General features: G+C 43.3%; 1 protein-coding gene across 3 annotated transcripts; it reads left to right on the forward strand.

Annotated features, from left to right (window-relative positions):
• Window positions 1-55: 55 nt before the first annotated feature.
• On the forward strand, window positions 56-14,416 carry LOC306922762 (uncharacterized protein). 3 transcript variants are annotated; one of them, XM_079500583.1, is made up of 12 exons: window positions 56-194; window positions 1,020-1,209; window positions 2,713-2,770; window positions 3,341-3,908; window positions 4,489-4,607; window positions 5,537-5,617; window positions 8,705-8,800; window positions 9,742-9,832; window positions 10,665-10,765; window positions 11,516-11,637; window positions 12,467-12,566; window positions 13,473-14,416. In XM_079500583.1, exons 2-12 carry the CDS (start codon window positions 1,067-1,069, stop codon window positions 13,539-13,541), a joined length of 1,548 nt encoding a protein of 515 aa, XP_079356709.1. In that variant the 5' UTR covers window positions 56-194; window positions 1,020-1,066; the 3' UTR covers window positions 13,542-14,416. The 3 variants fall into 3 exon arrangements, with proteins under 3 accessions (XP_079356709.1, XP_079356711.1, XP_079356710.1); XM_079500585.1 differs by having other exon boundaries at window positions 4,492-4,607; XM_079500584.1 differs by lacking the exon at window positions 56-194 and adding an exon at window positions 265-352.
• Window positions 14,417-23,329: the final 8,913 nt, after the last annotated feature.

The following is a 23,329-nucleotide window of genomic DNA, read 5'->3' on the forward strand; positions in this document are numbered from 1 at the left end:
TGATATAAATGAATTTTATTTTATGAATAAATAACACTTCTGACCGGATATGTATGTTTGATGTAAGCGGAAGTGACGCAGATGGTGCGCAATGCGCATGCGTGCCTCCTGGTGTTGCTGGTGGTCAATGAAATTTGATTTGAATGATTTAAAAACATTGTAACCATTTCAAATGTTTACGGAATCGTTACAAGGTAAACCGAAAGATTATCTTTATTATTATTATTATTAACTATTACTTATAGAACGTTTCTGTCGATTCGTTGTCTTGTTTGTCTGCTATGTACAGGTAAACTACCTCGGCTGTTTACATACAAATGGCGTTAGTTCACAGCTCTGTTTTGTTTTTACGGTTAGTCTCTTCTCTCTTTACTTTTTTTTTCTTTCTTTATTTTTAAATTACTGTTGCATGCCGTTTTCGCTTTCGATTACAAGCAAGCAGTGGCCGGTGGTTGTGGGCATTCATTGTCTTGCTTATGTTCTTGCGATTACCGTTTGACTGGCCAAATGAAATGAAATAAAGCCAACGGTAGAATGTAAGAATGGAGCTCCGTCTCCTTTTCCGTGCTGGACTCCCTGCTGGGTGGTTCTCCTCAAACATTTTCATGTGAAGGAGTCCTCCACATCTCTCCTCCTAACCATAATTACATTTACAATTACATATTGAAAAGATGTGACCTGGACTCTCGTATTAAGAGAAGATTTCTCAGCATTTTTTCAAAAAACAAATCTGACGTCACGTGAGTGGCTACTGGCTATTTTCGAAAACCCCAAAAATAAGAGTTGAACAACAGTTGAAAAAACGGATCATTTTGCAAAATTGCAACATTTCAACAAGGATCTATGGAGGACAGTGGTCGCATAACCGCTTTTGCTACATAACCAGTGCTTAAAGGACCACTTCACTTCGTATCAGATGAGAACTCCAGTTTAATGTCCGGTTGAGATTTCAATGTTGTGTATATGAATGTAATCATAACGATTGAATGTAAATCTGTAGTTATAATCTTGTCTCTCAGATTCTGTTAGTGTGGAAACTGTGGATATGGCCCGATGATCCTCAGCCATGGATGACACTTCAGACAGCCTCTCAGACGTGGACAGTCTTGGATGTCTGGACCAAGCATTCAGTCTCAGTGACAGTGGTTATTTGTTTGAACACAGTGTCAGTACCATCGTCACAGCAGACACGGTCGCGGAGACACCCAGGTAAACCTACTCGCCTGTCTTCCTTGTTTAACCCACAGTTTTCTGAAATAGCTATGTTTCTATGTCAGTCGTTCTTCGATTTTTCAAAAATAGCAGATCTACAAGCTCATAGCGCGCCACTCGGTGGCGCACTATGAGCTTGTAGATCTGCTATTTTTCAATAGCTAAAGCATAACATGATGCTAACACCAAAAGGGGTTCCTGCCCAAAATGGGTTATCTCATTAAGACCTGGCTGATTCTACAAATTCAGTACATGTTTTCAGACCCCCAAATTGCTATACATTTGGCCACGGACCCCCATCTGAAAATGTTTGTGCCAGGAACCCTCAAAAGAGAAGATTTGTATTAAAAAAACACTCAAGATTCTTCAAAAATGTTCCAAAATAGATGTACAAGCCTGTGTGAGCTTTTAGATCTGATACTTTTGTGAACCACTGTTCTAAACCCAATATCCTACAGATTCATTTTGTTTTTGGCTTTTTGCCTTTTAGTGAAGATAGACAGGAAAGTGGGGGGGAGATAGCCTGGCTAATAATCCTGACTCAAATCACACTTTCGTGTGGTATTTGAGTCTGGAGATGCTGTGTATGGATCTTGTTTCCCGGGGGGCGGGTTCAAACATTTTCTCTTTGATGCAATTGGTCAGAGCTACTGTCAGTCAAAGGTCTCAAGCATTGAACATCACTGTACCAAAGCCCGCCCATATTGCATACCGTGTCCCGATTGGCCACACCAGTTATCTGGTGTAGGAAATGGGCATACAATTGAGCCTCTCCAGACCGTAATCCGCCGGCAGGCAATATTTTTTTGCCAACGGTTGATTCGGTCTGGCTTATTAGTCAGGCTAGGGGGGAGAGACATGCAGCAAAGGTTGTCATGAACGGGACTCGAACACACGACTCGCTGTCAGGCCAGAGCCTATATGTGGCATGCACCTGGACCACGAGGCCAGCGGGCGCCCATCCTACAGATTTCTGTATTTGCTATATTTAGCTAAAATCTCAAATGCTTTCCCGGTATTAACGAGTTGAAGATCCTAAAGTTAAGTCATTGATTCTTTCGGGTCTCACAAATAAGTCTGAGTCTCACAGCTTTGTTTGACAAGAGACTGAAGACAGTTTTCCAACCTTTGTCATGGAAACAGGAAACAATCGCAAAACCAATCCCAAAAAATCTTTAGGGTGGTACTTCATAATTGTACCTATGACATGATTTCCAAAGCAGTAAACATAGGGTTGTTAGCGACTGTTCTAGCTGTTAAATGTTTTGCCCTTTACCCACTTAGTTCTAATGGAGCTAAGTCAGCTAATTACTGATGATTATTTATCAAAAATCTCATTGTATGAGTATTTTGTGAAAGCACCATGCACTTATTGTCCTCCCCACAAATCCCCAAAGATATCTAGGTATTGGGTCAAAAATATTCTATTTTGTGCAATGTTCATATTGGTCATCCCTAATGTAGCATTTTGATCTCTCTTCGTTTTTTGTGTGTGTGTAGTCCTCAGGTGGGGAGAAGGAGGAGGCATCATAGTCGTGCTGATGAGGATGTTCAAGCTGTAAGGAGTGGCTCTATTCACATGGTTTTCAAAGCAAAATATACATTTAACACAACCCAACATTCACATTTTGAAGAAAAGTTCTTTAATGACCATTTATGGTTATTTTCATTCATCATGTTTGTCTGCTGGAGCATTGAGGAGAGAGAGAAAGAGAATGTGTTATTTTGTCACCCTGTTATGGGAAAAAATATATTTATCCAGTCGAGGTGAAGCTGATATGAAATATCTTTGTTTGTCGAATCCAACGGTCTGGAATGTCCTGTCCCCAAAGCCCAAGAGGACCTTCACCCTGAGCTAACTCCCTGACAGTCCCTGTGCTCCTCTCAACCGTGGTGTCACCTCCAAGCTCTCCAAAATGAATGCCCTCTCATATCTTTTCTTAGTGTCTGTATACCTCTCTCTCCCAAGCTGGCAAGATAACCAGTATTAACCACACTTACACTTAACCAGCTAAGTAATTAGTATACCTGACATCAACATTCGTATACCTGACGTCAACATTTGTCTGACTCCGAGCTGACCAGCCCAGTGTCTCAAGTGAAGGTGTGTGTGTGCGTTTGTCTTTAGGCTGCTGTTCGACTCCCAACCCCAGTCTCGCCTCGTGGAGACGGGAGACGAGAGAAGTCCAAGCGAAGCGTGTGTCTTCAGGCTGCGGAGCGAAGGGTGTGTCTTCAGGCTGCGGAGCGAAGGGTGTGTCTTCAGGCTGCGGTTCAACCTCCAAGCCCACACCTGTCTCCCCGCAGGTCCAAGCGAAGGAAAGTCAATCCTTCTCCGAGGCAGAAGCAGGAGAACAGCGCCCCCGCACAGACTGCCGGCTTCGTTCCTGCTTCTTCTCTTCCTGACGACAACAGTTTTCTGAATCTTTGGCTGGATCCTTGCCAGCCATCTACATCTTCATCCTCCTCATCTTCATACTCCATCTCATCTTCCCTGTTCTCCACTCATGGCTCAGCAGCCTCCGCCTCGGAGGGAGAGGATGTATCTGTGGACAACAAAGCGGTTGAGATTGACCCCTGTGGTCCGGCAGGCACTGCCGCTGGCCAGTTCTATCGGGACAGGAGGAGCCCGGTTGATGTAGGTTCCCTGTCGTTCCTCACAACCGAGGAGAGAGCCTGGCTCGGCGCTGAAACCACAGGTACACAAAGGCACCGCCGTCTTGGTCACATGTACCCTGGCGACCCTATTCTGGGCATGTCAGAATAGGTGAACATTTAGGCAGATACATAAGCTCAAAGTGTGATTTGGTGTAGAGGGGAAAAAAGGAGGGGCTAAGGCCTCACTCAGACCTTTACTGCATTGCTGTATGCTTGTTGGATGAATGTTGTGTAGTGTCATGGCCGCCCCAATGCATTTCCAATGGAAGTCACATGGTTTGACACAACATTTGTGTTGTATGAGGGGGAGGGGCGCAGTCGAAACACAGCCGAAAGCCATACAACAGCTTGTAGTCCAAAATGTGGACTACAAACCATGTGACCTCCATTGGAAATGCATTGGGCAGCGGCCATGACACTACACAACATTCATCCAACAAGCATACAGCAATGCAGTAAAGGTCTGAGTGAGGCCTAAGAGTGTGAAGTTCAAAGATTTCAGCACCCTTTGAAATGATCTGGCGATAATGTGGTCAGCCGGTGGTACATGTTCTCACCAGCAAGGAGGAGAGAACTGTGCAATATTAGCTCCACTGATTTGTACCTCTGTCTGTCTATCAGTAGAGCAATCAGCTCCTCCCCCTCCAGAGGAAATCCTCATCACCAGCGATGATGAAGATGTAGCCATGGTTCGCTTTGTTCAGTTGGAGGAAGACGAGGTTATGGCCCGACGAATGCAGGTACAATGACACTGGCAACTCTTCTCTACAAATCACACTTTAGCACATGAGTGAATGCAAACAAAGCTGTGTGTGTGTGTGTGTGTGTGTGTGTGTGTGTGTGTGTGTGTGTGTGTGTGTGTGTGTGTGTGTGTGTGTGTGTGTGTGTGTGTGTGTGTGTGTGTGTGTGTGTGTGTGTGTGTGTGTGTGTGTGTGTGTGTGTGTGTGTGTGTGTGTGTGTGTGTGTGTGTGTGTGTGTGTGTGTGTGTGTGTGTGTGTGTGTGTGTGTGTGTGTGTGTGTGTGTGTGTGTGTGTGTGTGTGTGTGTGTGTGTGTGTGCGTGCGTGCGCCATAGGAGAGATAACGATTCTTCCAAGACACAATCATTGTGTAGACGTCTTGTAAATTATTAAGTAATGCCAGATGTTTAACTCTTGAGATCATAACATGAAACCAAATGGACCCATACGGGTCCATTTGGTTTCCTTTTATGCTCTCAAGAGTTATATATATATATATATAAAAATATCAGAGTTCTAGTATTTCTTTTTTATATATAAACTCCTCCCAAAACGTTTGGAAACTTAAATTTGTTTGATTATTTCTCCCCTTCAGTAATTCCAATTGGTCTTGTATTTCATATCGTTGATTAGTCACCTTTACAATGAGGTATAACTTGTAAGCATCGTGGAATGAGAAGCACAGCTAAATGTGTGGGTAGCAGAAATGTTGTTCAATTATGCATTTTATCTATGTTGAATGAAAATAGCTGTCTTATAAAAGAGATTTTGAGTATCTACAATACATAACCAAAGGTTTTTTTACCAAAGAAAATGTAACATCACTTTAACAAGTTTCCAGCTGGGCAGAGCTGCTAGGTGTACACATCGTATGGCTAATTCACTTGTTTCTTAAACTTTTATTGTATTATGTCACGTCTGTTGCCATTAGGAACAGTTTGACAGCGAGCAAGCAGAACCTCCGTCTTCATCCAGGAGCCACCAGCATCATCACCACCACCACAACCACATGGTGAGGCTATTGTCCTATTCACATCTCATGGGGGTGGGGGTCACTGCCCTTGATTAAAACGAATCCTGCTGCACATTGTCGGAAAGTGCGCTTCGTTTGGCAGGTGTGAAGGCTCATTCGAATCCTAATGTGCATCAAAGAACCACATTTTACTACGCCAAAAAAACGGGTTTCGCTTCACTTCCAATCGCACTTGATTTCGATTCGGTGATCGAATGAGGAGACCGAAGCCCTCATCGAAATATGGTCAGATGAGCACATTCATCAATTGCTTATGAAAACACAGCAGTGTACAGAGTATTCTGTCTGTCTGTGCGCCGTAAACATGGAGGGCTGTCGCTGTGTGCGGGGATCCAAGTGCTGGAGACTTTCTTAATCTAGATTAAATATAAATACTGCAAAATTAAACTGTATAGCTAACATGGCATATGCATAGTAGCATACTAATTTGATGATCGGATAGCCTAATCTATATGAGTACAGATTGTAAACTAATTAAGGATAATGTTGCGCTCCCGTCTCCATGTGCCTCGGCCATGTGCCCAAAAGTACAATCAGTGCGTGACAGGCACACACACTCACACACAGTTGTCAGTCCAGTCCCCGACGGCCGACGAAACACATGAATCCACGTTACCCATAAGTCCTAACTATTACTAGAAGCATACTTTTAACACCATAGATTTCACTGTGTAGTTTATGAATTGAACACTGATAAAGTTCTCTGCTGCGTTTCCAATGGTGAAGATGACAGTGCAGTGTGAAGGCAAACGCAGCAAATTAAATATGCAAGAATCCCAACTTTTCCGCCCATTCGCATCGAGTCTACCGAAGTATTAGGTGTGAATGCGACCTTAGACAGAAAGTTCGATCCTTGGCCCAACCTTATTCTCACTTTATATGCTACCCTTAGGACACCTTATCAGCACTTTTATCAATATTTATTACCATTTTAATGCAGATGACATCCAGCTTTATTTTTCCAACTGCCCTGCTGATTTTAATGTTGATGTTTTTTACTTGAATGTATATCAGCTATCAAAGCCTCCAGCTAAACAATGACAAAACTGAGGTACTTATTGTTGCCCCTGAAAACATTGTGCCTAAGGTGGAGGACTGTATTGAGCCCCGGCTCAAACCCAATGTGCGTCCAGACCTCAGGATTTCACATGTCACATCTATGCACCTCGAGTCTCGACACGCATTAAATCAGTTCCCCGGACATGCTTTTTCCACCTTGTGAATCATAACAAAGCTAAATTGGAGGTTGAGGAGAATTTCATTGTCTTAAATACACTGAACACCTGGAATAACATCAAAGTCCATTTTAAAAAAAGTCACCCTTGGCTCCTATATGGAAGAACCCAGATTGTCTTCCCTCTTGTCAGGACCCAGTATTCAGGGTTTGGCATGATAAGGGACTGGACCAGCTTGCTAAACTATATAACAGAGGCATAATGGAGTCATTTGAGAATCTAAGGAATAAATATTCATTACAACAGTCACATTTCTTTAGATTTTTACAAATCCGTCATTATGTAACAAAGAACATGCAAGCCCCTAGGTCGGACATCCTTCCTTGAAAATATTCTTACACAACCTGTGCCAGAAAGATTCCTGGCCTCCTTGCACTGGCTTCCGGTGAATTTCAGGGTTCAGTTCAAGGTACTGGTGCTCACTTTTAGAGCTATGCATGGTCAGGTGGCCCCGGGTTATTTAATTGACCTGGTCAGGTGCCACATTATGTGCCCAGAAGGGCCCTTAGGTCTACAGAAGAGGGTCTGTTGGACCCACCCTCCACCAAACTAAAAACTAAAGTTTGTAAATCATTTCAGGCTGTAGCGGCCAAATGGCCACTAGCTCTGAGATTTGCACCCTCTGTGGACATTTTTAAAGGAGAATTCCATACTAAAAGGCTTTCTTACCTTTCTTTGTAGTTGTTACGTCCCCACCAAAGAGGTCCAGGTGTTATTTTGTGCAAAAGCTCCTTATTGACTATTTCCCCTACATAAGCCCTAAATGAATTGCATTGAATTGAATGGGAATTGAATGGGGCTATGGGGTGTTGTGCTAATTCGCTTATTTCCATCGCTCAAAATTATATATTGTTTGTATATATCCTCTCTTCATAATGTAAATAATATCCCAAGCGGCACACTTTACTACTTATTTCGATGGAAATAAGCGAATAAGCACAACACCCCATAGCCCCATTCAATTCCCATTAAATTCAATGCAATTCATTGAGGGCTTATGGTAGGGGAAATAGCCAATAAGGAGTGTTTGCACAAAAAACACCTGGACCTCTTTGGTGGGGACGTAACGACTACAAAGAAAAGTAAGAAAGGTAAAAAAGCATTCTAGCATGGAATTCTCCTTTAAGAACTGCCTAAAACGTTTCTATTTGAACAAGCATTTGTGGATGGTTCATCTTGAACTTATTAACTTATACTTACTAGATTTCGGATTGATTTCTGATGCTTGTATTGGGTTTTTTTCAGCTGAATTGTACAACAATTGTATTTTTATTGCATGTAAAGCACTTTGTGAGACTGTGAAAGGTGCTATATAAATAAAATGTACTTACTTACATAACCCACTACCCAGTAAGACCTGAGGCCAATTCTACTGCTGGTATCTGTTCCTAGACATTAATGCAAGAAGATTATCAATGCATGTACATAAAGATTAAGGTGCTGCCTGGGCCGTGGCTCAGCGGTCCAGGCACCTTGGCTGGTAGTCCAGTCTGGCAGTGTGCCGCGGGTTCGACTCCCGATCCCGACGGCCTTTACTGCATGTCATCCCCCCCATCTCGCTCCTCATTTCCTGTCAGCCTACTGTCTGTCCCTCCATAAAAAATATAAAATAAAGGCGAAAGCCACAAAAAAAAAAAGATTAAGGTGCAGAGGCAGTGTCAAGTTCAACCATAGTCCTCAAAGGTTGCTTTACTGGTTGGTCCATGAGGAAAAACAAATATGAATCCACAGGTAAAACATACCATATAACCTACAGTATATTATGAACAGGTTTCAAAACGGCCAGTTTTACCAGTCGTTAATACGATTTATGTCAAATCTTTTGCCATAGGAACAGTTTGAGAGGGACCAACGGGAAGCTCAGTCGTCTAGGAGCCATCAGCATCTGCACCAACATGACTACCATGGCAACCACCATAGTCACATGGTAAGACTTAACGCTGACTGTTCATTTCACCAATCACACATGACCATAAAACTACTAAGACTCTGACATCTTTATTACTAATGCAGAATGACATTAATAATGTGCTTTTTGTGAAATTGACCTTCTATTGAACCAGCTCAGTGGCCATGGCCTTGTGGATGGAGTGTCCGCCCTGAGACTGGGAGGTCGGGGTTCAATCTCCGGCTGGGTCATACCAAAGACTCTAAAAATGGGACCCAGTGCCTCCCTGCTTGACACTCGGCATCAAGGGTTGGATTGGGGGTAAGGCCTCACTCAGACCTTTAATGCATTGCTGCATGCTTGCTGTATGAATGCTGTGAGTGTCCGCCCCAATGCATTTCCAATGGAAGTCACATGGTTTGAGGACTACATTTTGGACTACAAGCTGCTGTATGGCTTTCGGCTGTGTTTCGACTGCGCCCCTCCCCCTCATACAACACAAATGTTGTGTCAGACCATGTGACTCCCATTGGAAATGCATTGGGGCAAGCTGTGTCACACCCTTTGTATACAGCAAGCACAGAGCAATCTGCAGCGACCGTGTGAGTGAGGCCTTAGTCCCTGCGACATACTAGCGTCATGTCCAGGGGGTGTACTTGTACATCAAGCTGCCTCACGCTACAGAAACAGGAGATAGGCTCCTGCCCTATGGGCCTCATGGCTCGGCAAGGCTACTTACCTTCTATTGAGCAGTCTTTAGGATGGGAACCAACACATGGGCACCGGTCACGAGGACGTCCCATGCTAGCATATGTGGATGTACTCGGAAAGATGCAGGAGCGCAAAGCACCAACGAGCTGGACGCATGTATGGAGAACCAGGATGACTGGAAGCGACGATGGAAGGCTTGTCTGAGGATGACCTAGAGAGATCCTATCGATTGTGTTAAATGTGTTTTTTTTTTTTTTTTCCCTGTGTAGTTAAGTATGCTGTCAAGCACCGTTTGGACTCCACCTTGGTTGGATTCTGTCCGGGTGGCTGCTGTCGCTCCTTTTCTCTATGGAGAAAATGGTAAGACCCTGATGTCAAACAGTGTTAACTTTGTGGACTATGACGAAAAATGCTCGACTACCATTTTTCACTGACGGAAACTAAATAAAAACTAAACTATGATGACTAAAACTAAGACTAAATATATTGGCAATTTTGACAGGAAAACTAAGACTAAAATGTTCGGGAGGGACTAGTGGAGAAGAGATCCAGTAGAACTAAAATAAGTAATTTTATGTTTGGTTGCACTCTGAAAGTGGCAGATCTACAAGTTAACACCCTGAGCAGCAATAAACGGAGTTCTCCGTCCTATCAAATGGTAACGCCCAGCGCTCAGGACGGAGATTAATAAAAGGATGGCGATGTATTGATATCAAAACCGATTGCATCGCTCCACAGGCTGGGAGCGTCTGTTGGGCAACATTCGATGTCATTTCCGGTTGGGACGTCATCCAAAATATTCCCCCCCATTTTAGCGGATCAGATGGAAAATCTTAAAACGTGAATAACTCTTGATCTAAATCATTCCGTCCAATTCCAATCAAAGATTATGTTTTAGACGGGCCATCGTGGTCCCGTCGCTAGTCGCGTTAGAATTAATCATACCTCCCGTTGTCGATCGCCTCAGGAGTGTTTGGGCTAAATCTACTTCAGCTACATCCGGGATAGCACCTGGTGCGTCGCTAAATGTGCTCTGTTGCTGCAAATCGCTGGGCGCTCTGATTTAATGGTCCTAAATACCCCTGGGCGTTCATGGTACAGGTTGTGAACTTGTAGATTGGTTATTTTCAGCAGCAAAGGATTAGATAATGTCCTAACGTTTTGTGTGTGTGTGCGTGCGTGTGTGTTACAGATGGGACGTCTAGACAGCGTAGTAGAGGAAGGGGTTCCCGTAGAGGCTCCCGACGCGCCCCTCCACACCTCCTTGACGGTTCACCTGGAAACGACTACGAGGTCAGGAGGCTGATCCAATCAGATAATTCCTCTGTTGTTTATGTTTCGCCATGCATGATCTAACTCTGGGTGGGCTTACATTAAGTGCTGATTGAACACATTTGTTGCTCTATGGAAGTCAAACATGCTTCTTGTGTAGGTGGAAAAGACCTGCATCCAAAAATAGTTTCATGTACATGATAAAGTAACATTTTTAAATATTAAAAACAGACCATCTGCCAGTAGGCTATATAAAACATAATTTATAAAACTAAAAACAAGAAGAAAAAAAAAACAGTGTAGGCTCTATAATTCATGTTATATTACCCCTTGATTTTTTTTTAGACCTGTTACATCAAGATCTTTGGTTACTGTTGCTAATGAACGCTGAACAGCTATAACTGAATAATTTAACCAGCAAGTCTGAGTGTGAATTTAGATGATTGTCAGGAATAGATACGCTTGTGTTGAATTTATGCTCTGTCTCTCAGTGTGAAAATAGCACATCTACATTGCGCAACAACAAAGTATGAATTTGTTTATGGGCTATTGTCTGAGTTTTTCAAATACGCTAGTCCTGCGATGTACCTATATTACAAATGCCTGCTATGGATTACAAATACATGGTTGCCTAAAAGGTCTTCTGTCCCATTCTAATCAATAGAACTGATTCTCTAGACTAGAAACACTTTGAGACCAGAACCACAAAACATTTTCTCTACGGTCTACAGTTCATAGTTATGTTGATGTAATATTGTGTTTGTGTTACAGGCTCTATTGGACTTTGAGGAGAGACAGGGAACGGTTGTAGGAAAGAAGACTTTAAGTAAGAGTGAGATCAACAGGTTTCCCACCAAGAAATATGACTCTGCTCAGACCGCTGCAAACACACGGTCAGTCTCCTGTCTGTCTGTATGTACAGTATGCCTGTCTTGCTGACATCTGTCATGTCATCTGACATCTGTCTGTTTGGTCCATTTTTTAGATTCATTATAATTTCTCTGTACTTTATCATTTACCTGGGTTCGCTTATTGACAATTGTGATGATGGTTTTACTGGCCAATGTCCAGAGAGTCATTCTGAGTGATTTTGAATGTTGGCCCTTGATAGTAGCCCTTATATGTACCTTTGGTATTGTTCTGACTGATTAGCATCACTATTTTGGAGCAGATTGCCCAAACTGTAAAAGCACTTCTGGTACCAAAAGTTATTTTTTTAATTCCTAAAAATTCTTAAAAATCTTAAATGTGTAAAAATATTTAAAAATATTTAAACAGTCTGTAACAAGCTAAATACCAACAAGCTAAATACAAACTTTGTTGTAATGTTGTGAACTTACTTGTTAAATTTATTTTATATCACTCTGTGGGGTTTGAAAGTTACCTGCCCTGTTGTTAACGTCAGTCACGTGGCGACTACTATATAAGGGAGGTTATCATATACTGATTACTATCACCTGATGAAGGCCGTTCATGGCCGAAACGTTGTGTCATGAGTTAACGGTGTTTTAACAAAATAAACACTGTTGGAGCAAGGACTGTGCGGACTACTTATTCTCTCTATGTAACCACCTTTTGTCCAGCACCAGCAAGGAACTGGATGTGTACAAGCCACCTGCTTTTTAAACTGTTTGCCTGGATGTAAACAGTAAAACTGTAAAAATGTGGTTTTCCTTAGGTTGATTTTGAATGAAACTGACTAATTGACTGATTGATTGACAGGTGTCAGATCTGTTTCTGTGATTACACCTGTGGAGAAGAGCTCAGGATGCTATCCTGTTTCCATGACTACCACGTGGAATGTATTGACAAATGGCTTAAGGTAGGAGTGATAATTGTTCAGTCTACATCGAGACCATGGACCAAATCTAATTGTATTCCTAGACCAGTGGTTCCCAAACTGGAGGTCCCCAAATGATTTTTTTTTTGTTGGGGTGGGGATCCCGGGTGCAGTACTTAGTTTAGACAGTTTTTGGTTTAGACTAGTCATTGGTTAGACCAGTCATTAGTCCTACAACTACAACCTATCTCAATTTACAATTTAGGCATTTAGCAGACGCTCTTAATCCAGAGCGATTTACATTAAGCAAGAACAAAAAAGCATGGGAATACATCACATAAAAAAGCATTTATCATGAAACATGCGTAAGCTAAGAACGTAAGTGGAATATCTATATAATGAAACTATACATGTAAACTATACATATATACTATACTATGCTATACATACTGTATGTACTATGACTACATACAATGCAATACAATTATAGTGCTGTCTACATAACATGCTATAAGTCTGTATCAAATGCTATCTAAGTCTACAGAAATGCTATCTAAGGGTTTAGGGTAAGTGCTATGGGCCATGATGGAGTCTGAAAAGGTGTGTTTTCAGACTACGGCGGAAGATTGGGAGTGATGCTATCTCAAACCCTCACCCTAAACCTAACCTCCCATGGGGCAGCACACCTAAACCTAACCTTAACCCATGTCTAACCAATGACTAGTCTAAACTAAGTATGCATCCCGGGGGTCCCCAGATGATTAGCTCAATGTGCAACATTTTCTCACTCAACAGTAAACAAACCAACATACAGTATTATACAGCGTATCTGCCTATTTCTAAAGTTACAAGTTACAATACTACTATATTATACTATTTGAGATCATTTCACTTGATTTTCAGTGGCTGGACTGATTGGTTTGTGATGTTTCTTTATTTTTTTAACAGGTAAACGCTACCTGCCCTGTATGCCGCTGCAACATGGCTGAAGGCGAGTCTCTGGCTGGTCAAGCATAAATCCTACCTCAGACTGACTGACCTGTCTGTCTTCATTCTGGTCATCCAGCCTCTACCATACAAACGGATAAGAAGGAAGAGACTAAAGTCACGTGATTAGACGCCGGGGCTGCCCCATGACACTCATCGGTGGCAAATCTCGCACCGGAAGTTCGATGAAATACATGGCAGTGGATGGAGCCAGCTGGACCAGCTCATGAACAAACATTATTTATGAACGATTGAGACCTTTTTCATCGAACTTCCGGTGTGAGATTTGCCACTGTCATGGCAGTGGCATGCATTGTTCATTTATTTTATTCAACTCTGCAAAGTTGTTTTTACATGTTTGTTCTCCAACTAAAGTCCTCTTTGTAACAAGAACTGCCCCCTAGGTGCTCTTGTGCAACATGTAGGAATATATGCAACTGCAGACCAGTATTTTAATAATTGAGACTAGACGAAGCTTCGTACTACACCATCATGGTGGAGTCCAGTCATGTATTTTCCTTCCATCTGTTCCTAGCCTCTACCCAAGTCTCTCTGCCAGTCCTAACGCAACAGGAGTTCAGAGATGCTGGAGCTTTTTTATGTTTTTTTTTTTTTTTTTTTACTTTTTACCTGTTGTTTTACCTGCTTGTTTAACTATCTCTGTTTAACAAAATGGCTGCCATTGATTGTTAATGGTTTGCTTTGTTCCCTTTACATTTAAAGCTACATTCCACTCTTCTGTCACACATTCAGTCTCTGTCACAGTCGGGGCGACACTGGCATTTTAAAGGACAATGCTGCACCACAACACACACACACAGGAGGTGTGTCTGGCAAAAAAAACGTTTTATTTTTTAATTGATTTATATTGTTTTTACATAATAAAAATAAATTTTAATATTTTGTCTGTGGGTGTGCATGTGGATGTTAATTTCCCATATTGTATCCCAATCTGTACATTCTCTGTTCTGTGTTGATACTATGTTTTGACATACAGTATGACCCAAAGCAATAGTAATATCTTTGGTTGTCAGACAAATTCAGTACAGTACAGGCAGGGGACAGCCGTAGCTGAGTGGTTAGTGAGCACGCCTGCAAGGGGAGCCAGAGCCTCTGCTTATCCGAGTACTAGGTACGATTCCAGGCCTGTGTCAATAGAATCAGCATTAAAAAAGAGAAAATACAGATGAGACGGGAAAAAAAAGTACTTCATAGTCTACCTAAAAACGGCAAAAGATGGTGCAAGTCAGATATCATAATTCAGTTCATCTTTTGTGATCCAGTTCATCTGTGCAAAAAATAGTGCCGTTCATCGATCACAATTCAGTTCATCTTTCATGAATCTGTCATTGAATTATTGACTACTGTCCTTAATGTCCTCGGCTACTAGTAATCACACAGTGGCAGGAAAAAAACGTGGTGTCTCAGGTTGTGTCCTGAGTCCCTCCATACGAACAGACGTGGTGTCTCAGGTTGTGTCCTTATACTCCTGAGTCCCTCCATACGAACAGACGTGTCTCAGGTTGTGTCCTTAGTCCCTCCATACGAACAGACGTGGTGTCTCAGGTTGTGTCCTTATACTCCTGAGTCCCTCCATACGAACAGACGTGTCTCAGGTTGTGTCCTTACTCCTGAGTCCCTCCATATGAACAGAAGGTGAGCAGGATGGTATTATTGTGTTAAGGGTGCTCTGTGCTCTTCCATACAGTGCTGCGTGTGTAGATTGTCCATGGCAGGAGATCTGATCCAATAATTCTCTGCAGTTTTGACAACTCGTTGCAGCCATTTCCTCTCAGCTTGGGTAGTATTTCCAAACCACACTGATAGGCCTGCAGCCTGTTGGTGAGGATGCTTTCGAGGAGTCCTCTGTAGGTCCTACTAGACTTGGCTGAGGACCAAGTCCTGCCTTCTTCAGCATCCTAATGAAGTATAGCTGCTGGCACCGAATGATTTAACTGCTCATGTTATTAGGCTATAGGATGGCTCAGGGTACAGCAACTTTCAATGATGGGCCTTGTCTACACATGATACACTACACCTCATTGATATGCATGTAACCTGTCTAACTAGTTCACACTTCAGGGCCCCCATGTTGGATTGTATTTAGGGGCCCCGAATGGATTGGAAATCTAAATATTTATTATTAAAAACAAAAAAGGCCCCCTGACTGCCCGAATACGAGACATCTCACCCCGGTGAGTTGTCTTCACTTTTTGACATGTCGGGGTGAGTTGTCCGGACAGCTCACCCCGGAAAGTGAAGACATCTCACCCCGGTGAGATGTCTTTACTTTCCGGGGTGAGCTGTCTTCACTTTCTGACATTGCGGGGTGAGTTGTCTGTACTTTCCGTGGCACCCATTACAGTAGGCATAATTCAATTTCGGATCTAACTATCGGTTCCTACAGACGTGCGCAGTCACGGCTAATTATTTATTTATTTAACAGTAAAATCCGGTGAAACACTTGTAAGGAGTAGAGCGTCTCTCTCTCTCTCTCTCTATGCAGCATTGAGGGGGGGGGGGGTCGTTTGTGGATAATGTTTGCGCTTCAAAGGCAGAGTCTGACGGCTGTACAAAGTTGCTAATTAGACGCACAACGGACGCATGATCAATCAATCACAGTTCTAATAGGCCTATACTGACTGAATTACATCTGAATAGCAAAGCAATATCGATGATGATCTTGCTACTGCTAGTTACATTAGCATGTGAGAAAAGTGACAGCCATCTGGAGTAACCAAATTGAGAGGGGTTCAGTTCACATTTCTTCAGAAGTTTGCACACACACACACACACACAAGCCTTGAATTCATGGTGATCTTTTGTTTAAAGACATTTTCAACAATTTAAGATCTCCATTTTGGCAGGAATATGCTTGGAAGATGGAAACAATGTTGCACATTCATCTAATCATATGGGTAGGCTACTGGGTAGCCTACATACAAACAATAATGTTTGTATTTGTAAGGTTTATTATGCATTTGACCGTGACATACTTAAAGGCGAATTCGACATTTTACTGTGTCATAAATATATTTACATCTGTAGCCTGTAGTTTCTATATTTAAATAAACTACATTACATTTGACCGTACATTTAACTCTTGTGTTATATTCAGTAAAGTATAGCTCAAAGGCTACATATTCAGTCAGACTTTTGGTGAGTTGTGCTGACAACTCACCCCTAAACGTGAAGACATCTCACCCCGAAAGTGGCCAAAAGTGAAGACATCTCACCCCGGAAAGTGAAGACATCTCACCCCTAAAAAAGCAGGGGTGAGATGTCTTCACGTTTAGGGGTGAGTTGTCTGGACAGTTTTGAGTGAGTTGTCTGGACAACTCACCAAAAGTGGCTTTAGGGGTGAGTTGTCTTGTTACCGACTGCCCCAGGCGGCCGCCTATAGAGCGTCGCAGTCCCGCCCCCTCGAGAGACCCGGAAAAGAAATCGCCGTTCATTATTCTCATAGACATTTCGTAAAGTATTTATTTAAAGACGGTTACGCCGCGGACAAAGCCAACTCGAGTCGTGACAACTCATGACAACACAAACAATATTTTGGACCAAACAAATAATTAGAAAGAAGAAAAAAACGGCAGGTTACAACACTTTTTTTGTTGTTTTTCTTCTTTCTAATTATTTGTTTGGTCCAAAATATTGTTTGTGTTGTCATGAGTTGTCACGACTCGAGTTGGCTTTGTCCGCGGCGTAACCGTCTTTAAATAAATACTTTACGAAATGTCTATGAGAATAATGAACGGCGATTTCTTTTCCGGGTCTCTCGAGGGGGCGGGACTGCGACGCTCTATAGTTTTTCCTTTTTAGGTCCCTTCCTAAAATCCAGAATGACTTCCTTCGTTTTGTCCACATTGATTGAGGTCGAGGACGTCACTGACTCGTTTCCTCCCTTATTATAAATAAGGCCCAGGGATGGTCGTCATCGGCATGCTTTATTAAGTTGTATCTCTTTTGGGTGGAAACCAAAGACGTTGTGAGTTGATTTGGAGCAGCTACATGCATCGTTCGTTGCGCATTTGCAAGGTCATGTCGCTGGCTTCCTTTGACAAAGAATGGAGTCAATTAATGGACGCAACAATAGGCCGTAGGCCTATATTTGTGTTGAAAACCGAGATTAATGACATGTCAACAATTTAACACATGGATTAAACACCTTAATCCAAGCTGCTACACCGTTGTACGAGGGATCATAATGTATCTGGCCCAGCTGTTGGCTTTCCGTTTTAATAGCATATTAATCGGTTTCAGCTGGAAAACGGCATCGCCTGTGGAGAAATGTAGAACGTCGAACTAGTTTGCTACAAAGTACAAACTAGAGGGACGTCTCAGTTGACTGTGCAAATCTGCGCCGCCGGCCGGCAGAAGCCAAGCAAATGTTTGTGTTAACGTGTGTGACGTCAGCCCAGCGCTCTGGTCAATGTGGTGACTGTGGTGTGGTCATCATGGCCATTTTTTGGTCACGGAACACGTTGTGTTGCGTCAGTGACGTGACGTCACGCCAGAGTTTATAAATCCAGATGATTGGTTGTAAATCTGTAGTTAAACTTTGGCGTCCACAGAGCAGCATCATCATCATCTCCTTATCCATCCAGACGAGACTGACTAAAACAATGGCCACATTGCATACCGAGCAGCAGCCTCCTCACGTCACCTCAAGTCAAGCTGAGTCATCTGCGCAGACTGCGCAGAATGCGCAGATGACTCGTCACCAGTCATCTATTGTCCCAAGGCAGTTCTGCCTGCCAGGGGGGCCTGTAGGGGGGCCTGGACCACAATACTCTGGGCTTCATCCTTCCATCACCGTACCCCCTGGAGGGAGGGGGGTGCAGCACCACATATACCACATAGTAACGACGATGGGCCAGCAGGGAGCGCCAGGAGGAGGCATGGCTGCCCCTCTACGGCAGTGTAACCCCGGCTCCAACCCCCAGGGGAGCATGGTGATGGCCCCCACCGCCACCACGGCACGCCATGATGAAGAGGACGACGACGACAAGACGGAGTCCTCCAAGAGGAAGCTCCGTCTGGACAGCAACAGGGAGTCTGCCAGGAAATCCCGGCAAAAGAAGAAGGAGTACGTGGACCAGCTCAAGAATGACATTGACGCGCTGGAGGCCGAGAATAAACAACTGAAGCAGAAGATGTATCACTTGGAGAATTATTGCAGGGAATTTAATTGCAGTTTTTAAATTGCAGTTTGTGTCACTGGTGATGTGCCCAGCGGTCAGAGACCACATCTTTGGGCTGGGACGGGGGGGACTCTGGTGGAGGCATAGCCCCCCTATAAGCCCCCTCCCCATGAACCCAATTGACTGACTTCTATATCATATGTAAACAAATTCATTACCCCCGCTCTAAATAGCCACTCCCTCCATAATTTTATGGAGCCATTTCTGCTTTGGGGTTAATTTTTTTTCTTCTTTTTTTGAATCTTGGGTTATTATTTATCCTGTCCAATGAATAGCCCCATTCTGTCTGTGATTACAGTATAGAAGGAAATGCAGTCTCTGCATTCTGCAATCCTTTTGTTTCTCAGCAGAGCCAGTGTATTCTTCCCCTACCCCGCCTATACAACTATTATCTCCTACTGAACTTTTTTTTTGTTTTGTTTGGGGGACCTGCTGCTATAGTTGTTGTGCATATATAAGATAATTGATTGATTGAATTTGATTGAAATATTTATTAACAGTTTGCAGAATTACAGTACATTTCAAGCACAAACTCAATACAAAGGCTGTTAACTGTGAGTGGACGACCCAATTAAGCATTACACTTGTTTACAAGAGGGTCCACCATGTTCAATTCATCAAAACATTTAGAGACGTACAAATAGAATGCCCCTACCAAACACTACCATGTGTATAAATGAATAGAAAGGATGATACTTTGTGCATTATTTTTTTACATTTCTTATCCATACACTGAAAAAGAAAGAAAATAAACTACTGTATACTGTAACTTCCATAGCAGCTGCAATGCTCATGGAAATTGCTGTAATAACTGTTTTTAAAGCCACAATAAAGCCCCCTTGATGGCCACCTTCCTCTCCTGTTGCTGCTGCTGGGGCCTTGCTCACTGTGGTGAAGAGACTTGGGTGGCTGGTGGCTCAGTGATCCAAGGACCTCTGCTGGTGGAGGGAGGTTACAACCTCTTGACAGGTTCAATCACCACCCATACAGTATGCATGGTGACACTCAAACTCAGGCCCCGGGGGGCCACTTCTGGGCTGGCCCGCAACCTGTAATTTATTGATTGGCCCCCAATCAGTCAATACAAGAAATACAATTATTGTACTATTGTTTTACTATAAGAAGGAAGAAAAATCATGCCATGCCAAAATCATGCCATTAAAGTACTTGAATTAAATGTAACTAATAACATTACTATTACATTAATGATATCCTGTATCCTTTGTACCCTTTGTAGCATTCATTTGGACTGTTTATATTTATGTTCATTACTTGACTACCCCAAATTACAATTTACATTTGCAGAAATCAGCAGCAGCAGCAATTGTTGATGCCAAAAACGTCACTTTTTATAACTCCAACAATGACAGATGATTTAGCTTATTTTTTTAACCATCTCATGCCAATCATGTAGCACTATATGTTTGAGTTGTCAAAATACAGTTTCACCATTTTGACCCCTTTCCATTTTCCTGATTCGACCCTCAGGGTAAGCTATTTGAGTATCCCTGCGGTATATTGCCGCAGTCCGGTGGAAACATTGTATATTGTGGGATTTCCCTAAAGAACACCCGACAATGTGAGTGCGTTGCCTTGGTAACCAGACACGCTGTCAAACAAAAAGCAGCCTTGAACTCGAGACACGCCCTTGGCCATGTGATAGGCCAGGTCTACGTACCTAACCTCCTCCTACGCCAGTGCGAAATGACGCGGGCACCGCGTCCTAATCAGCGGCAGCCGAGCTCTCTCAGTCAGAGTTTAACAGCGGCTGGTAGGGCAAACGGGCAAACGGACAAACGGAGGCACGCCGCACTTGAGACTGTCGGGCAGTACGTTTATTCATTCTACTTTGCGACCCCTGCACATACTTAATGTTAATGTACGTGTTGAAGCCATATCCTCACTCTTGTTTTCTATGTCATAGGCTTATAGGATGGGACCTGGAAACAGGTCCCATCAGGAGCAGAGAGGACGCTCAGGACGGAGAAGGAGCCTACTATAAGGAAATCTTGCATGTCCCTGTTACTCCACTGCAAACGGAGAGCGGCGCCAAGTAAAGCTCGTATCCAGGACACCTACATAACGGGTGAGTAAGAAACCTCTTATCTATAAAGCACTGTTGGGAGCACAGTAGCTTAATTCCCCATCTGAGAAAGACTATTGACTTACGGGCTTACCTGGCTGCTGATATTACCAGTCTATGGAAAGAAGAATAGAAGTTATGGATAAATACTTTACCTGTCACATACTACACCTGTTGACTGGAACCCTGTGGAAGGAGAAACCTTCACTGAAGCCTATTCTAAATGCCCTATTCTAAACCTAAGCTAAATACTCACCTGGTCAAGGTCCCGAACTAAACACTCACCTGCCGGTCCGCTGGAGCCGCCGTCGCCGTCCACCTAGAAGAGAAAAGGCCAAATTATTAGTTTATTATCCCCATCACCGCCCCTCCAGAGCGGAGCGGGGCCACCGGAGAACTGTCTTTCTGTTCTTCTTCTTTCGTGTATCTTCGTCATATGTCCAGCTCAGTGTCAGAAAGCCACGCCATTGTCTCTGGTCCCACATGGAAGAGGCCAGCCTCTGAAGGAGGTCTGTACAGAGGACAGGTGGCAATTATGTGGTCGGCAGTCTGCTCAGGCTCGCCACACTCACATGCTGCGCTGTCTGCCAGGCCCCACTCCTTCATAGACGATCCGAAGCGTCCGACCCCAGTACGGAGGCGGTTTAACAGGGTCCAGTGTCGGCGTGGTAGGTATTCTCCTTCGACTCCGTCTCCCGGGTCTTGTGTGTAGTAGTGCAGCCGTGTGGGCTCGGCCGACTCCCATTCCCGCTTCCAGGTGGTTGCCAGCCATGCCCTTGTCGACAGGTCCTCAGGGATGGAACCAAGCATGTCTTGTGCTCTCCTGTTATAGGGGTGGCGGGACTTGAGTCTATTTGGGGGCGCTGCCTTTGTTGTTATCTCATGCAGGATATGCCAGTTGTTATCTTTAGACTAACTCACCTCTCGTCCCCTACCAGCTCAGTGGCCTTGTGGTTAGAGTTTGATCCCCGGCCGGGTCATACCAAAGACTCTAAAAATGGGACCCAGTGCCTCCCTGCTTGACACTCAGCATCAAGGTTTGGATTGGGGGTAAGTCCCTGCGACATACTAGTGTCATGTCCAGGGGGTGTACTTGTACATCAAGCTGCCTCACGCTACAGAAACAGGAGATAGGCTCCTGCCCCTATGGGCCTCATGGCTCGGCAAGGCTACTTACTTACTTACCTCTCGTCCCCTGCAGTGTGAAGAACCCCGGAGCAATGGACTCTATTATGTTGATATGCATTGAATGACAAATTACTTTAAGTTGCATTTATTCCTGGCAACCCCTGTGCATCCTTGGTTATTATTGGTATCAGACTTCACAATATCCAAAACAAATTTGTTATTAAGTATGAAAAAGACACAATATTTTGTCTTTTTCCCAAATAGCAAAAACCGTCGATCTACAATCCTAACCCTGACCCTAACCCTAACCCTGTACACCCATAAAATCATGATGACACTATGCCTATTTGCTCAGACACTGTGACATACAATTCTCCATTCATTGTCAATGGTTTGTGTAGAACAAAGTTTTTGAACATACACTAAAAGTGCAGTACTTAGTTTAGACAGTACTTAGTTTAGACTAGTTATTTGGTTAGACCAGGCATTAGTCCTACAACTAAAACCTATCTCAAACCCTCACCCTAACCCTAACCTCCCACGGGGCAGCACACCTAAACCTAACCTGGCTTAACCCATGTCTAACCAATGACTAGTCTAAACTAAGTATGCACCCCACACTTTGAGGGGCTAGTGCCCCTCAAAAAACATAAATTGTTTCACCATAAACAAAAATATACAATCAATCAAAACGGTGAATTGTCCAACCTATATAGGTCAATGCCCAATGATGCACCTTTCAATAACTATTGTACCCTTTGTGGCCTACCCATTTTCAGCGTACCTGTGTGCACATATTCAGAGTGCTTGGAGGCCAGTCTGATGACCGTAATGTCATATTGATGACATCAAGGATCTCCGTATATGGGCATAGAATACTTGGAAGCCAGTCTTCATCATCAGTATCATGATGTAATATTGATGACATAGCCGGGATCCCCATACTGTATGGCCATAGTATACTTGGGACAGGGTTAGTAATAGTATAGTAATGCAGTGTGTCGGAATAGCAGGCTTTGGAATGCCGCAACAGGCACAGACGCACACAGAGATTGCATGTATATAATTATCATACTAGTTCGACTGGGCCAATGCCCATTAAGACTGATGCCCATTGGGAAGTCATGCCTGTCTGGTTATGCAATACTCATTCAGTCATTGTACCCATTGTCAGATTACGTGTTGTACCCATCTATCAGTGTCCCTTTTATGCCCATATATAGAGTTCCGTTTCAGCCATGTTGTCCATATGAAATCCAGGTCATTATATGACGTCAGTATTGATGTCATATTTTGATGACATCAGGGTACTCCATATATGGGTATTTACAGATGTATTTATATTTTTCGGAGAAACCAGCCAATCCAACCAATTTCCCACTCGGCACCCTTGATTCTTCTGC

The sequence above is a fragment of the Electrona antarctica genome (assembly GCF_951216825.1).
Source record: "Electrona antarctica genome assembly, chromosome: 5".
NCBI lineage: Eukaryota > Metazoa > Chordata > Actinopteri > Myctophiformes > Myctophidae > Electrona > Electrona antarctica.